This window comes from Propithecus coquereli, unplaced genomic scaffold, assembly GCF_000956105.1.
Source record: "Propithecus coquereli isolate 6110/MARCELLA unplaced genomic scaffold, Pcoq_1.0 Scaffold129, whole genome shotgun sequence".
Taxonomy (NCBI): Eukaryota; Metazoa; Chordata; class Mammalia; order Primates; family Indriidae; genus Propithecus; species Propithecus coquereli.
This window is the reverse complement of record NW_012137080.1, coordinates 2,414,060-2,428,170: the sequence shown is the minus strand read 5'-3', so window position 1 is coordinate 2,428,170 and position 14,111 is coordinate 2,414,060. Positions and strand designations below refer to the sequence as shown.

At 35.4% G+C, this 14,111-nt stretch overlaps 1 protein-coding gene across 1 annotated transcript in view; it reads left to right on the top strand.

The window, feature by feature from the left end:
- The window catches only part of RPS6KC1 (ribosomal protein S6 kinase, 52kDa, polypeptide 1), a 132,889-nt gene extending 120,725 nt beyond the window's left edge, over window positions 1–12,164 (top strand). The window contains exons 7-9 of the mRNA XM_012638321.1: window positions 1,295–1,377; window positions 2,433–2,528; window positions 11,621–12,164. Coding sequence (XP_012493775.1) covers window positions 1,295–1,377; window positions 2,433–2,528; window positions 11,621–11,731 — 290 coding nt within the window. The 3' untranslated portion in view covers window positions 11,732–12,164. The remainder of the gene's footprint in view (window positions 1–1,294; window positions 1,378–2,432; window positions 2,529–11,620) is intronic.
- Window positions 12,165–14,111: the final 1,947 nt, after the last annotated feature.

The window sequence follows — 14,111 nt, the reverse complement described above, 5'->3', positions numbered from 1 at the left end:
TGGAAGTTGTGATCTTGCATGAAGCACTTCAGGTAGAGAATGGGCTGGGGAAGGGCCAGTTGTGAAGGGGTGGAGATCTCCATAAGGCTGTTTGAAACCCAGATGAAAGGATGTAGAAGACTGCTGAAATGGAGTAATTTCAGTGTTTTGCATAGGAATGATTTTTGGTTTTTTCTTTTTCTGATCCACATGACCTTTGCTTCAAGACTTAAAACTCAAGCTATTTTGTGAGTTTGGTGGTTCTCCCACACAGGAGATTAACTGAGCATTGGTTAAAAGGCTGGGCACCTGAGTACCACTTTCACCTGTTACTTTCCACTTTCTAACCTAGTTACTTAAAACTTGAACATTATTGTTATGAGGTGTGGGCTACCTATAGTAAAATAGTAAGTATTTTTTATTTTCAGTCAAATAGAAATGAGAGGGTAGATATCGGTAAGGCTTAGTCACTAACTGGATGCCATTAGGAAAGGACAAGAAGACATCAAACATGACTTAAGAGCTAAAAAGCCTCAAAAAATGGTGGAATGAGGAGTTGTTGTTGATTTGGGCAGGAACCTCAAAGATGGCACCTGAAAAGTCATATTATATTTCTGGCACTTGCGCTGGCAAGAGATGGGGATAGCGCAGATAAAATTGTGATAGTGTAAAAGCCCTTAGCCAGTCGTTTCAGTTGTGCCTTATAACAGTGTGTCTGTCTGTACTTATGAATAACAGAAGGGGTGGATTTGCATTTCACTTACTCCTTCTTTAGTTGAAAACAATTGATTACATAGGAAAGGGAAGATGATGCTATGAATTAGGTCTTTGTTCTGCTAGTATATGACATTGGGCAGGACATTTCACCTCTCTGTTTTCTAACCTGTACATAAAAGGATAATTAGTTAGTGTTGGTTTAGATAATTTTTGAAGTTCTTTCTGAACCTAAAGAGTATTTCTAAAACAAAAAATGATCTCTGAGGTAGAACTGGCTATACTTTTTCAAATTTAAAAAATCAAGCAAAATGCTGATCTAATAAGTTCATGTAACTTTTAAGTAAAGCATCTTGAAGGTGTCCCTCTATCAACTAGAGAACAAATGTCTCAGTTTAATATATGACTGCGTCAAAAAAAAAAAAAATGCAACCACAGTAGGTGACCAAAGGGATAAGTAACTTTCAGGAATTTTGAAAGCCCAGTAGTATTTCATATGTGCTCTCTCAGCATTAAAAAGGTCACCTTGTTAATACATGTTAATTTTGAAAGTTTAATTGACCTTTAGAATTTTAATATCAACCTTTTTTGGTGTGTTTAGAGGTTGGAGCGATCACGGAAGAAACTGAAGCCTGTGATTGGTGGAGTTTGGGTGCTGTCCTCTTTGAACTTCTCACTGGCAAGGTAAGCAGTGACCTGTGCGTTTAATAAATTTACACAGATGCTACCTTGATTTCCAATTGAGAACGTTAGCCTTTGCCTTTAGTTTTTAGGTCAGGGACTAAGTAAGAAAAGCTTTAATACCAAAATCAAGCAGAGACATGCAAGTTTTATCAAGAGGATTTTTTAAACACTGAATAAATTGATGGTAAAAATCCTTTTATGTCACAATGTTACATAGTGAGAATATAAGATGAAACCTTTTTTCCTCTTCATTTTCTATGATTCAGCTCAACAGAGTCAAATCTGTAAGATGTAAGATTTTTTATGTAAGGATATCTTAGAATTCTCTGGATGTTTTAAACATCTTGTCTGAAACTGGTATGGAATTCTCATTTAAGAAAATTAATGTACATATTAAAGATACTGTTATCTTTTTCTCAATACTGTTAATTTTTCCTATCTGTTCTGGCTTAAGGACAAAAATTATACTCTCAGATGAGTAACTTTTTAGTATGATGTTTGAGGTTAATAGACCTTATATTAATAAAGTATTGTGCAGATTGCCTCCTGGGAAGAACAGTTATACTTTTGTAAGTAGTCGTCTACTTTAAATATTCAGCTAATACCCATCAAAGATTGTTGTGGAGTTTAAAAATCACCTTTGCATACATTTAAACTTATAAAGTGTTATACATATGTAAAGTTATACTATTAAGAAATTCTAAACTTTGAGGGTTTTTAAGAACATTTAAACATTTTAGAGATATCAAGTCCCTTTTTTGTTTTTGTGTATAATTTAGCTTTTCTATTTTGAATCATTCATTTCATAATTAAGGGAAAAGGGACAGTAGCATAAGCTTATGATGGGATCATGATTATTGTCTGACTTCATTTCAGTTAGAAATTCTGTAGGCTCATAGCCCCCATTCTAGACTGCTTAGGTGGCACTGTGTTGATTATTGTTTCTCCAGTTAAGATGGTTGTTGAGCTCTCTGTACTTGCTGTCCATAAATCCTGCGATAGGACAAAATATGATGTTATTTCGGATAAGAAGTGTACCTGATTGATTGTTTCAGACTCTGGTTGAGTGCCATCCAGCAGGAATAAATACTCACACTACTTTGAACATGCCAGAATGTGTCTCTGAAGAGGCTCGCTCACTCATTCAACAGGTAATTTAATTGACCTTTGACCAACTATATCAACCATGGAGATTGGCAGCGCCCACAGCTCCAAAACCTTAAAGAAATTAGTTTTAGGCAAGAAAAACCCATTTAATCTAAAGCAAAGACACATTCAGAATTAATACTGTACATCTTTAGTCTTTTGCTATTATCAAAGTATTGGTGGTGTCAGAGAAGATAGATAAAACTTGTTGGTATTAAAATTTTTTTCCAAGAGTCAAAGCTAACATTTAGTCAGTTTCGTATATTTATTTGAGTAGGTGTAATATTTGAGTACGCTTTTTACTTGTCTGGGGCTGCTCTCTTTGCTATTATGTTTTGTAACCATATGTGAATGGCTATTTTCAGTGTCTAATTCTTATTTATAAACAGCAATGGGCGCTCAGATTGCTTAGGAGAAAAGTATTGTCAGAAAATCTTGTCACTCTTAGATCACTCTTACAACTTCATCCATTGGTAGAACTTGGGTATTGTCAAATAGCACATTTTGGTGGCTTTGAAGAAAAAGACCATTGTTAATTGAAGTTCAGTATCCCACGGGCAGGCTTGGAACTCTAGTGAGCTTCTTAAATTGATTCCCCATATTGAAAATACTCCTCTTGTTTTGAGTTTTTGCTGAGTACACTGAGGGTTGTTAGTCTTGTTTTATTATAGGCCCACAGCAAATCAGCAAGAACTGTCAGGCCTGCGATCCATACACTTTTATGAAAAACATAATGGAAAAGATTATTTGAAAAAGATGATCAAGAGCTAAAATTATTTAATGAAACATGAATTTTTTTAAATCAAGGAAAACAAAAGAAAACAGGGGAAGGGAGACTATATTAGGAGAATTACCTAGTATTCTCTTAAAGAGGGATTTTTCGTTCCATTCAACAAATATTACATGTAAGACACAGTGGTATAAGCTACAAAAGTAAGATTCACAAATAACCATACCACAAGATGGAATTTGATAATGGCTGTCAAAGAGGTTTTAAAAACAATACTTTGGCATGTCAAGAGAAGGAGGGTATATAGTCAATGTAGTGGTAGTATTAGGAAAGTTTTTGTGGAATGAATGTTATTTTTGCTGGGCCCTAGAATTTCACCATGGCAAGGTTGGATGTGAGGTGATAGCCCAGGTAAAATGAAGAGCTTGAACCAAAGCAAGGAAGGAGTCTGAAAAATCTAGTTCAGGAATCAAAAGTCTGATTTATCTGAATGGAAGGATGAAGATAGGGATGAGTCATAGCAGTAGGTGAGTGTAGAAAGATAAGTTGGGGTTCTCTTATGGGGTTCCATCATCAGAAGCACCAGAGCAGAGTAATAGTATTTAGTTAATTAAAAATTTGAGATTTGGTGTTTTTGTGCAGAAGAGGGAAAGGATTAGAGTTGCACTTCAGGAAGATTAATTTTCCCAGAGTATGTAAAATAAGAAGAAAGATAATCAGGTTGGAAATGCTGAGATGAGAATGCTCAGAGCACTGTGGATTACGGATTAAGAGGCAATGAAGAGACACATAAAGCATTTCATTCTAATGGGAAAAAAGGAACAGCAATTCATTTGATTTCATCTTATTTGTTGTGGCACATAAGGTAAATTCAAATATTTTTTGGCAAATAATTTAGGGAAGACTAGCAACTGCTATTTTTTACTTCTCTTCCTTAAAGAAGTAGTCATTATTATGTAACGTTGAAAATAGAATTCCCCACAATAATTTATCAAGTTCTGCTCCTTTATTTATTAGAAATCATGTTGTAAAGGATTCTGGGCTTAAGTTATGTTAAATCCCCAAGTGCAGATATGTATAGCTTATATAGTAAATCAGCATTCTGTCATTGGCCTGCCTAAGGAAACTACTACTCATGTTGAGGAAACATCATCAGGAAAGGGAAAAGGGGTCTCTTGGCATGATTAGCAATTTGTCATTTTGACTTTCCTCTTCCACTACCTCACAGGTCATAGAGGTCACTTGAAAAAAAATCACAAAATGATTTATATGAAAATAATTATTCTGCTCGGGCGAAGTATTCTCCTCTTTGGTCTTTCAGCTCCTTGCTTTGTTTTCAGATTTCATAATCCCCTGTACCCATGGTTTAGTCATCTGTTTGAGTCAAGTGAATGGTGTTAAAGTAAACATAGCTACTTCTTAAGTGCAATTTAAAAAAAAATCCTCAGAGCATGCATGTTTATGCTTTAGAGTGTACATTTAGTTATTAATAATTATGACACAATTGCTTTGTCAGTTGAAAGATACTGTGTGAGGAAAAGACCTTCGAAACAAATTTCTGTGCCCTCAGTGCTCAGCTGTGTTGCCTATTCTTCAGGAGAAGGGAGGTTGGCAGCGGCTGTCTTGGGTTCATTATCTTGGATGTGCCACTGGCTGACACATTCTCTTAAGCAATATAGTATCTTTGTGCAGTCTCTCTTGAGGCCTGTTATAACATTGAAAATGGCAGAATAAGCGGGATAGTCATGTGTAAAACAATTATACTTTTGCCTGCAGACTTGTACTTGCAAATATGTGGAGGAGACCATGGACTAAATTGTCTTTAAGCAAAAGTCAAAATATGAACCTTTGGAATTACCCATTTGAAGTCATGTTTTAGAAAGAATGGGTGTGGGAAAGCCAATTGTAAAAAGAGAAAATAACTTCCATGTTTATGTTTTCTGATATGTTAAAAATATAATGCTATAGTTACAGTTAATTCTTACCAATATTTGATATGTTCAGTTTATATTGAGATGGAATTTGATAAAGGCTGATGCCTTCTGCATTTCGATCAATAGACACAAATTCTCTGATTGCGAAAATGGGTTTGACACATTTAGAATATTCCTATGATATTTGTCTTATAATAACAGCTTTTTTCCTAAAACATTAGAGCAACTTCTAATATAAAAATTCTTTGAGTACTTAGCTTTAAAGAATAGTATTTCGGTCATTTCGAGTGCTAGGCATAATAATGTCAAGTGAGAAGACTGTCAGTCTGGTCTTGTGAGGTATATGCTTCACTCCCCTTATGGATTTTGTAATGTCCAAGTGAAGTAATAGACTCCTGGCAATTTGTAGATACACACTGATGAAGCATTGTAGTGCTGTGGTGAAGGCATGGATTCCGGAGTCAGAGTGCCTGAATTCAAATCCCGTCTTTGCTACTTAACTGTCTGTAAGGTCTTAAGTTACTTAATTTCCCTGAGCCTCTGTTTTGTATCTATAAAATGGAGATAGTAATAGTAGCTATTTGTAGTTATTGTGAATTAAATGAATTAACTTATTATGTTAAAAACTTAGAATAATACCTGGTACAAAGTAAGTGTCATGTAAATCTTTTTTATTATTATTGATAGGACAGTGTTGAAAGTTCGTGACATAGTAATTTATAATTCAGTGAAGCAAGTATTGAATTATGGGTATGCTAGTGTAAGAGTGAGGCAACTGCTGATGGTACAAGTGAAAAGGTCTAAAAAAGTAGTGGACTAACACATCACAGGCAATCAGCTGATATTTATATAAATAATTAAATTAATGAATCATGAATGGAAAAGAATAGAGAAAAAGGAAGAGAAGAAATAGAAGTTTTGGTTAAATTTGAATAGGAATTTCCTATATACAGGACCTTTGATATTGGAAAGAAATCTTTTAAATCGGTTTTGGTTATGTTCTGTGGAGAAAATAATTGCCGTAAGACTGTTCTCAAATTTGAATGGCTGTGGCTACGTGAGAAAGTTGGCAAATTCTCTCACCTGAAAAAGTATAAAGTTGGACAGCATTGGTAAAAACAATTATTTCAGTGCTCTGGAAATTGATCAAAGGAAACAACAATCTGAAAGTATTTACGCTTACACAACAGCTGAACTTTGGGAAAGAACCGTGGGACTCTGTGGCATTCTTGACCAGGTTTGCTCCCATTTCCCCGCTTCCTGCTTGGTCAGGTGCAAAGGTTCTGCCAGGGTGGGGCAGGCCGTGAAGAACAATCCTGAGGCTGCATAAATGCACATAGGAACAGGGAAAGGGCCCAGCAGAAAGTGGCCTAAACTTTGTGTTTTACCCATTGGCAGAGGACAGAAGCTTGACTGGCTAAGGTATTTGAACACAACCTCTGTTCAATCATTGCTTGACCACTAAACTGTGCAGATGCAGGGGTGATGCTGAGAAAGACAACCTTAAAAAAACAAAAAAGCAAGCCGAGATATCTGTTGCTGCACATTATAATACAGAGGGGAGGGGGCTTAGCAGATTTACAGCTCTAGCTGAAAGAAGTTACCAAGCAAAGAATAAACAAACCAACAGCAATGATAATCTTCATGGGAAAAAATCAGCCCCCAGAGTTGCTAAAATATTAATACATTAACTAAAATATCCTTTTTTCAGTGAAATATAATGCAAGACATACACAAAAACAAAAAATTATGACCCATTTGCAGGGGAAAAAAGCAATCAATAGCAATGGTCTCTGAGTGTACCCAGATTTTGGATTTAACAAAGACTTCAAAGCAGCTATTATAAATACTTTCAAAGAACTAAAACTATGTTTAAAGAATTAATGGAAAGTATGCCAACAATGAATCAACAAATATAGATTCTCAATGAGATAGAAATTATATTTTTTAAAAAAGAACCAAGTAGAAGTCTCAAGTTTAAAAATGTAATAGTTGAATAGAGAAAAAAAATCACTGAAGCAGCTGAACAGCAAATTTGAGATATTTAATAGAAAAAGAAAGAATCAATGAACTTGAAGATAATAGAAATTATCTAATCTGAAAAACAGACCAAAAAATTGAAGAAAAATCAATAGGGCCACAGAGATCTGTGAGACAATATCATGTGTGTGTGTTTGTGTATATATAGTTCCAGAAGGAGAGGAAAAAGGAAAAGGGGCAGCAAAAATATTTGAATAAATTATGGCTGAAAACTCCCCAAATTTGATGAAAAACATTAATTTATGCATCTAAAAAGCTCAACAGACCCAAAGTAGGAAAATACAAAGAGATCCACACTTAGTCGAATTATTGAAAGATAAAAACAAAAAGGAACATTTTGAAAGCAGTAAAAGAAAAACAACTCTTCTTATAGAAAGAAGCGTTAATGTCCTTCACAAAGACAGTGGAGGACAGAAGACAGTGGAATGACATATTCAAAGTGCTGAAAGGAAATAACAGTTCACCAAGAATTCAGCAAAATTAGCCTTCAAAAATCAAGGTGAAATAAAGATTTTCCCAGATAAAGAAAGACTGAGAGAAGTCATTGCTAGAAGACCTACCTTACAAGAAACACTACAGGAATTCCTTCAGGCTGAAAGGAAATGATGCCAGATGAGTCTGAGGAGGAAATAAATGAAGAGCCCTGGAAATGGTAGATATGAGTTAATAGAAAAGACTAAATATGTCTTTTCTCATTTCTCTTCTCAACTTTTTTAAAAAAGACATTAAATTGTATGTAGCAATAATTATAAGACCGTGCAGTCAGATTTGTAACATACATAGATACAATATGTGAATGTCTATGACAATAATAGACAAAGGAAGGGGGAAGGAAGGGACTATAGTGGAGCAAAATTTCTACCTTTTGCTGCAATTAAGGTAGTATTATTCTGATATGATAAGTGGTCAGATAAATGATACATTCTGAAGTAATAAGATGCATATTTTAAGGATACAGCAAACAGTTAAAAAAAAAACCCTAAAAACAAAATAGTAAAAGAAAGTTAAATAGAGGAGCTAAGATAGTACAATAAAAAGCATTTAACACAGAAGAAGGCAGTAAAGGAGGAACAAAAAAGATGGTAGATTAGAAAACAAGTAGCCACATGGCCAACACAAACCTACCACGTCAGTAATTATGTTCAAAGTGAATGTCTAAACACGCCAAAGAAAAGGCAGATATTGTTAAACGGGATTTAAAAGATTCTACCATATTCTGTGTACAAGAGACATACCTTAAATTCAAAAACACGAAGAGGTTGAAAGAAAAAGGATTGAAAAGAGAAACCACGCAAACAGTGACCATTAAGAGAGCTGGAGTGGCTATATTAAATACCAGATAAAGTGGACATTAAGACAAACTTACTAGAGACTGATAAGTGTTTCGTAATGATAGTCAATACATAAGAAGCTAGAACAATTACAGATGTCTGTGCACTGATAATAATATGAAATAAGGTCTGACTGAATTGAAAGGAAAAATAGGCATTTCAATAATAATAAGTGGAGGCTTCAATACCCTGTTTTTGATAATTGACAGAACATTAGCAAGGATATAGAAGACTCAGACAACGTTATTAAACAGCTCTAACCAACATAGATAGAACACTTCACCCAGTGACTACAGAATACACATTCTTATCAAGTGCACATGAAACAATCTCCCAGATAGATCATATTCCAGGCCATAAAACAAGTTTCAATATTTAAAAGGTGTGAGGGCCGGGCACGGTGGCTCAAGCCTGTAATCCCAGCACTTTGGGAGGCCAAGGTGGAAGGACTGCTCGAAGCCAGCCTGGGCAACTTAGCAAGACCTCATCTCTACAAAAATGTAAAGATTAACCAGGCGTGATTGCATGCACCTGTAGTCCTAGCTGCTTGGGAGGCTGAGCCAGGAGGATCATTGGATCCCAGGAGTTGGTGGCTGCAGTGAGCTATGATTGTGCTGCTACACACACAGGATTGAAATGATACAATGTACTCTGACCATAACAATTAAATTAGAGATCAACAACAGAAAGGGATCTACTAACTCCACACATATTTGGAAATTAAGCAATACACTTCTAAGTAACATAGGTCAAAGAAGAAATCCCAAGAAAACCTAGAAAATGTTTTTGAACTGAATGAAAAGGAAAACACGATACATCAAAATTTGTAGGATATAGCTACATCAGTTCTTGAGGAAAATTTATGAAGTTAAACACCATGTCAGAAAAAAAAGGAAGGTCTCAAATGAAAATTTAAGCTTGCACCTTAAGAAACTGTGAAAGGAAGCTGGGCATGGTGGCATATTCCTATAGTCCCAGCTACTAGGGAGGCTGAGGTGGGAGGATCTCTTGAGCCCAAGATTTTAAGGCCAGGCCGGGCAACATAATGAGAACCCTGTCTTGGAAGGGAAGGAAGAAAGGGAAGGAAGGAAGTTAGAAAAAATAAGAGAAAAATCAAAGAAATCATAAGTTGGTTTTTTGAGACATTCAGCAAAATCGGGAAACCTTTAGCTGACTCAGAATTGTACCTGAAAAGGCGAAGGACCTAAAATATCCAAAACAATTTTGAAAGAGAAGAATAAAGTTGGAGGACTTACACTGCTTGATTTCCACACTAACTGTAAAGCCATGATGATTAAGACAACAGTGTGTTTTTAACAAATGGTGCTGGGAAAGCAAATAGTTACATACTAAAAACAAAATGGACTCAGACCCTTTATACAATATGCAAAAAAAGAACTCAAAATAGCTCATAGATCTATATATAAGAGCTAAAACTATAAAAATTGTAGAAGACAACAGGCAACCAGTTTTAAAATGGGCCAAGGTTTTCTGGTTTATCCACAGCAAAAGAAAAAAATTTTTTTAAATGGGCAACAGATTAGATATTTCACCAAGAGCTACATGACTGGTTAATAAGGATATGAAAAGATGCTCAACATCATTAGTTGTTAGGGAATGTATTATGTGTGACCCAGCAATTCTACTTCTAGGAATGTAATCCAGAGAAATGAAAACATATGTCCACACAAAAGCATATACATCAATGTTAATTGCAACATTATTCATTATAGCCAAAAACTGCAAAGTCCAAATGTCATCAAACTGGTGAATAGATTAACAAGATGTGGTATATCCAAACAGTGGAATACTATTCAGAAATAAAAAGCAATGCACTGTTGATACCTGCTACAATGTGAATGAACCTCAAAAACATTATGCCAAGTAAAAGAAGACAACTGCAAAAGACTATTTTATGATTCCATTTATGTGAAATGTCCAGGAAGGGCAACTTTATAGAGACAGAAAGCAGATCAGTGGTTGCCTAGGGCTGGGAATGGGAATCAGGGATTAACTACAGATGGCATGAGGAAACTTTTTAGGGTGATCAGAGTGTTTTAAAACTGAATTGTGGTGATTGCACAATTCTTTAAATTTACTAAAAATCATTGAATCTACACTTACACTAGATGAAGCTTATGCTATATAAATTCTTCAGTCAAGCTATTAAAAATTTGAGGATGCATGACTGTCTCAAGGCATATTCTTCCAGCATGTCCAGAGTCCCCATATAATTGTATATAACAATTTCTATTTTCCCACACTGTTAACAATACTGTTGCCTATGACATTATAAATTTATTTTATACATGAATTCTATTTTTGAAGAAACAAAACGTTTCATTTATTCTTCAGTCAAGCTATTAAAAATTTGAGGATGCATGACTGTCTCAAGGCATATTCTTCCAGCATGTCCAGAGTCCCCATATAATTGTATATAACAATTTCTATTTTCCCACACTGTTAACAATCCTGTTGCCTATGACATTATAAATTTATTTTATACATGAATTCTATTTTTGAAGAAACAAAACGTTTCATTTATTAGATCAAATTATTTCATTTGAGTCAGCTATGCCAAAAAAAGTAATTTGGGAATACTAATTAGCCTATTCACACTTTAGGTAAGGTTTAGACTCAATGCATATATAGTTTTTTTGGAGTTGAAAGACTTATTATGCCTCCCTAACTTCCTAATTACAAAGAAAGTACTGGCTCTCAGAATTTAGTGCAATGTCTAACTAATGTATTGGTGTACTTTTGGAGTAGGAAACTGATAGAGTGTAGCTATTGTACTATATAAGGATGAGGCAAACGAAGGGAGTTATTCAAAGCTGTGTTTCATGTCAGATGAAAAACCATAAACTCAGTTCAAATATTCCTGACCACGTCACAGCTTAGAGTGGTGTTAGATATAGCTCCCTTTCAAGAAAAATAGACAGTTGGCTGTTAATCAAGTCCATTCGTCACTGGGGTTGAATTCAGAAGTTCTTCCCTTTCATGTATTTTGTTTTCCTTTGATTTGCCAGTTGGATTCCTGTTACTAAGTTCTTCTTTTTTAGCTCTTGCAGTTCAACCCTCTGGAACGGCTTGGTGCTGGAGTTGCTGGTGTTGAAGATATTAAATCTCATCCATTTTTTACCCCTGTGGATTGGGCAGAACTGATGAGATGAACACAGTTCAGGGTCATCTTCACTTATCCTGATCTTCCCTGGGACAGGCATCTCCAGCGCAGAGGCCGCTCTGCCTCCTGGTCACTTGTGGAGCACCAAAGCATTTGGATGAAGACCTTTGTGGGAACTGGGGGCAGAGGAAGGCTACAAGAGAACAATTCATTTACAGTTACTGTCTGGACAAGATATTGGCTAATTCTGCCAGGGGCCATTATATATACACCTTTAACGAAGGTGGGATCTTAATTTAATCTACAGAGTTCCTTTAAGAAATTCCTCTGATATGAAGCTCTATGAAGTTTTACTTGAAAGAAGGACCTTTACATGGCAGCTAACAGTGCTTTCTGCTAACCAGGATTGGTTTATATGATCAAATTAATATTTGCTTAATAGTACACTAAAAATACTTCATGGATAATGTCATCTTTGAGGCTTTAAAGTGAGAAAAAAAAGAATATACACATAATGTCTGACAGATAATGCTATATAATTAATGTATCCTGAATGTGGTACCAGATTATTTCCGTGAGAAGGAAAGACTCCATGTTGTCAACTCTGTACTTTGTTGGTTGATGCTGCTTATTTAGAGAGGGGTTCATATAAACAGTCTGTGTCTCTCTCCATCTTTCCCTTTCCTGCACTCTTTGCTTGTTCTCTCACATTCTGTTCTTCCTACTCCTGCTAACACACATGCAACAAAAAAGGGAAGGGAATATATGTTTCCCCAAATTGTATCAACTTAATAAGGACTAAGAAATCATGATATGAAATAAATATGGTAAAACTTTAGATCTCTCCTTCATTTGATAGCCTGAAATTGATTGATTGATTTTAAAAGTAAGGCTGTTGTTTTCCTTTTGGAATGTCATCAGCTTCTGCTGCTGCTGCTTATGCTTGACTTCATTTTACTTTTTAGCTTGGTATGTTAAGAACCAAAGGATCTCATCTAAATGAAATTGAGTGTCAATCCTAGTTTATTGCATGTAGCGATGAGATTTCCGGATTTGAACTCCTAATCTATTTGACATTATGTAGAAAGAATATGAGTGTTCACACATGTCCAGACATTTGTATTTGCTATTTCTTTATGTTGCTAAGATAGCATCCTAAGTAGTTATGCATTGTTTACAAAAATTTATAAATGTTTTAAAGGTGTTAACATCTGGTTTTTTTAAACTTTATCCAAAGAAGGAAAGTCACTATTTCCAAGGTAAAAGGCACCAGAAATAATCAAAATTTTCTGAATGTTTTTATTCATCTTTTTATGTTTGAAATTTGTGTGAAAGCCTACCCCTACTCCAAGAGCATCCGTACAGCTTCCATCTGCCATCAACCAGGTCCTCCCATCAAATTAGATGCAAGCAGAAAATGTTCTCCTGAAAGAAAGGAAATGTGCAAGCATTTTTCCTTTTTCTGTTATTCTACTCCCCTTTTTCCTTTTTGGTCCCCTTATAACCCAAACCCCAGCTGAAAGGGCTGTAACAACACCAGGTTGGGAAGCAGGTCACCAGGATCATAGTTCAATCAAGATGACATCATTCCCTGGAACTAGATTTCAACTCACCAGTCTCCTGGCCTCATAACAGGAACTCATGCAGGTGAGACACAAGGATGACTTCCTGTGTAGGCCTAGTGGGAAATCCGCAAGTAGTTAGAGCTGACCGTCACAGAACTTCCTTCCAGAAGTGCCCTATGACATGAAAGTAGGACTTACAACCAAGGTGAAGATCCCTGCCCTACCACATGGTTTGGGTCTTTTGGATTCAAAAGACATTAATGTCAACACATGGTTGCTATATTAGCCTGTAGACACAATTCCATTGCTTCAATTTCTCCCTCTTTCTGTATATTTGGAGCTTGTGTTATTAATGTAAATACATCATTCATAATAATGATGGACATGAACTATTTTAATAATAAACACACAGGGTGAATGGCTTTGGGGCATCAAAACCAACGTTGTTTTTATTTGATGATGTATACATATTTTACGCTATAATACTGTAATACTGATTTTTTTTTTTTATTTTATTTAAGCAGGGGAGTGGGATATGGGTCAAAATCATAAAAGAAATTGCCACTTAGTATTTCTCACTCATTTTCTTATTGTAAAACATACATAAAATTCACAATTGAATTATTTTTAAATAGTGATGATACGTATATTCACATTTTTGTGCAATCATCACCACTGTCCATCTCCAGAACTTGCTCATCATGCCAACCTAAAACTCTGTGCCCATTAAACAATAACTCCCCATGCCTGCTCCCCACCTCCTAGTAACCACTATTCTACTTTCTGTCTCTATGAATTTGAATTTGACTATTTTAGATACTTCATATAAGTAGAATCATATAATATTTGTTCTTTTGTGTATGG